The sequence below is a fragment of the Gloeophyllum trabeum genome (assembly GCF_000344685.1).
Source record: "Gloeophyllum trabeum ATCC 11539 unplaced genomic scaffold GLOTRscaffold_00379, whole genome shotgun sequence".
Lineage (NCBI taxonomy): Eukaryota > Fungi > Basidiomycota > Agaricomycetes > Gloeophyllales > Gloeophyllaceae > Gloeophyllum > Gloeophyllum trabeum.
Window position 1 is genome coordinate 1,562 of NW_006920787.1, and position 664 is coordinate 2,225.

General features: G+C 54.1%; 1 protein-coding gene across 1 annotated transcript; it reads left to right on the forward strand.

Moving 5' to 3' along the window:
- Positions 1 to 204: 204 nt before the first annotated feature.
- GLOTRDRAFT_8854 (uncharacterized protein) lies at positions 205 to 420 on the forward strand (the record flags this gene model as incomplete). The annotated part of the gene is made up of 1 exon (XM_007873606.1): positions 205 to 420. A coding segment is annotated over one exon (216 nt), but the record flags the coding sequence as incomplete, so codon positions are not given.
- Between the last annotated feature and the right edge of the window lie 244 nt (positions 421 to 664).

Genomic DNA, 664 nt, shown 5'->3' on the forward strand with positions numbered 1-664 from the left:
CCCTTCGGAGCTATGCGACTAGTCACCCTGCCCATGGGATGGAGTAATTCGGTGCCTATATTTCACGACGACGTGACCGCTATCCTCCAGCCCGAGATACCAGACGTTACAATTCCCTATATCGACGATGTGCCGGTCAAAGGACCTCCGAGCCGTTATATCCAAGCGGACGGTACCTATGAGACGATCCCAGAAAATTCAGACATCCGCCGCTTCGTGTGGGAGCACTTCCAGAATCTCAACCGAGTCGTCCAGCGAATGAAATACTGTGGGGGGACATTTTCGGGCTTAAAGCTCACCCTCTGCGGTCCGGAGATTGTAGTTATCGGACACCGCTGTACCTATGAAGGCCGGATCCCTGATGAGTTGCGCGTGGAGGTCATCCGTAATTGGGGACCCTGTAAGTCGCTTTCTGAGGTTCGCGCTTTTCTAGGGACGGTCGGAGTCCTCCGTATTTTCATCCGGAACTTCGCACATCGCGCCAATGCTTTAGTCCAGCTTACTCGTAAAGGCGTACCGTTTGAATGGGGTCCGGAGCAAAGTCTAGCACAGGAGGACCTTAAGCAGGCCGTCCTAGAGTCGCCGGCGTTGCGTCCTATTGATTACACGTCGGAGTCCCCAGTCATCCTCGCTGTGGATACCTCCTATATTGCCGTAGGGTATT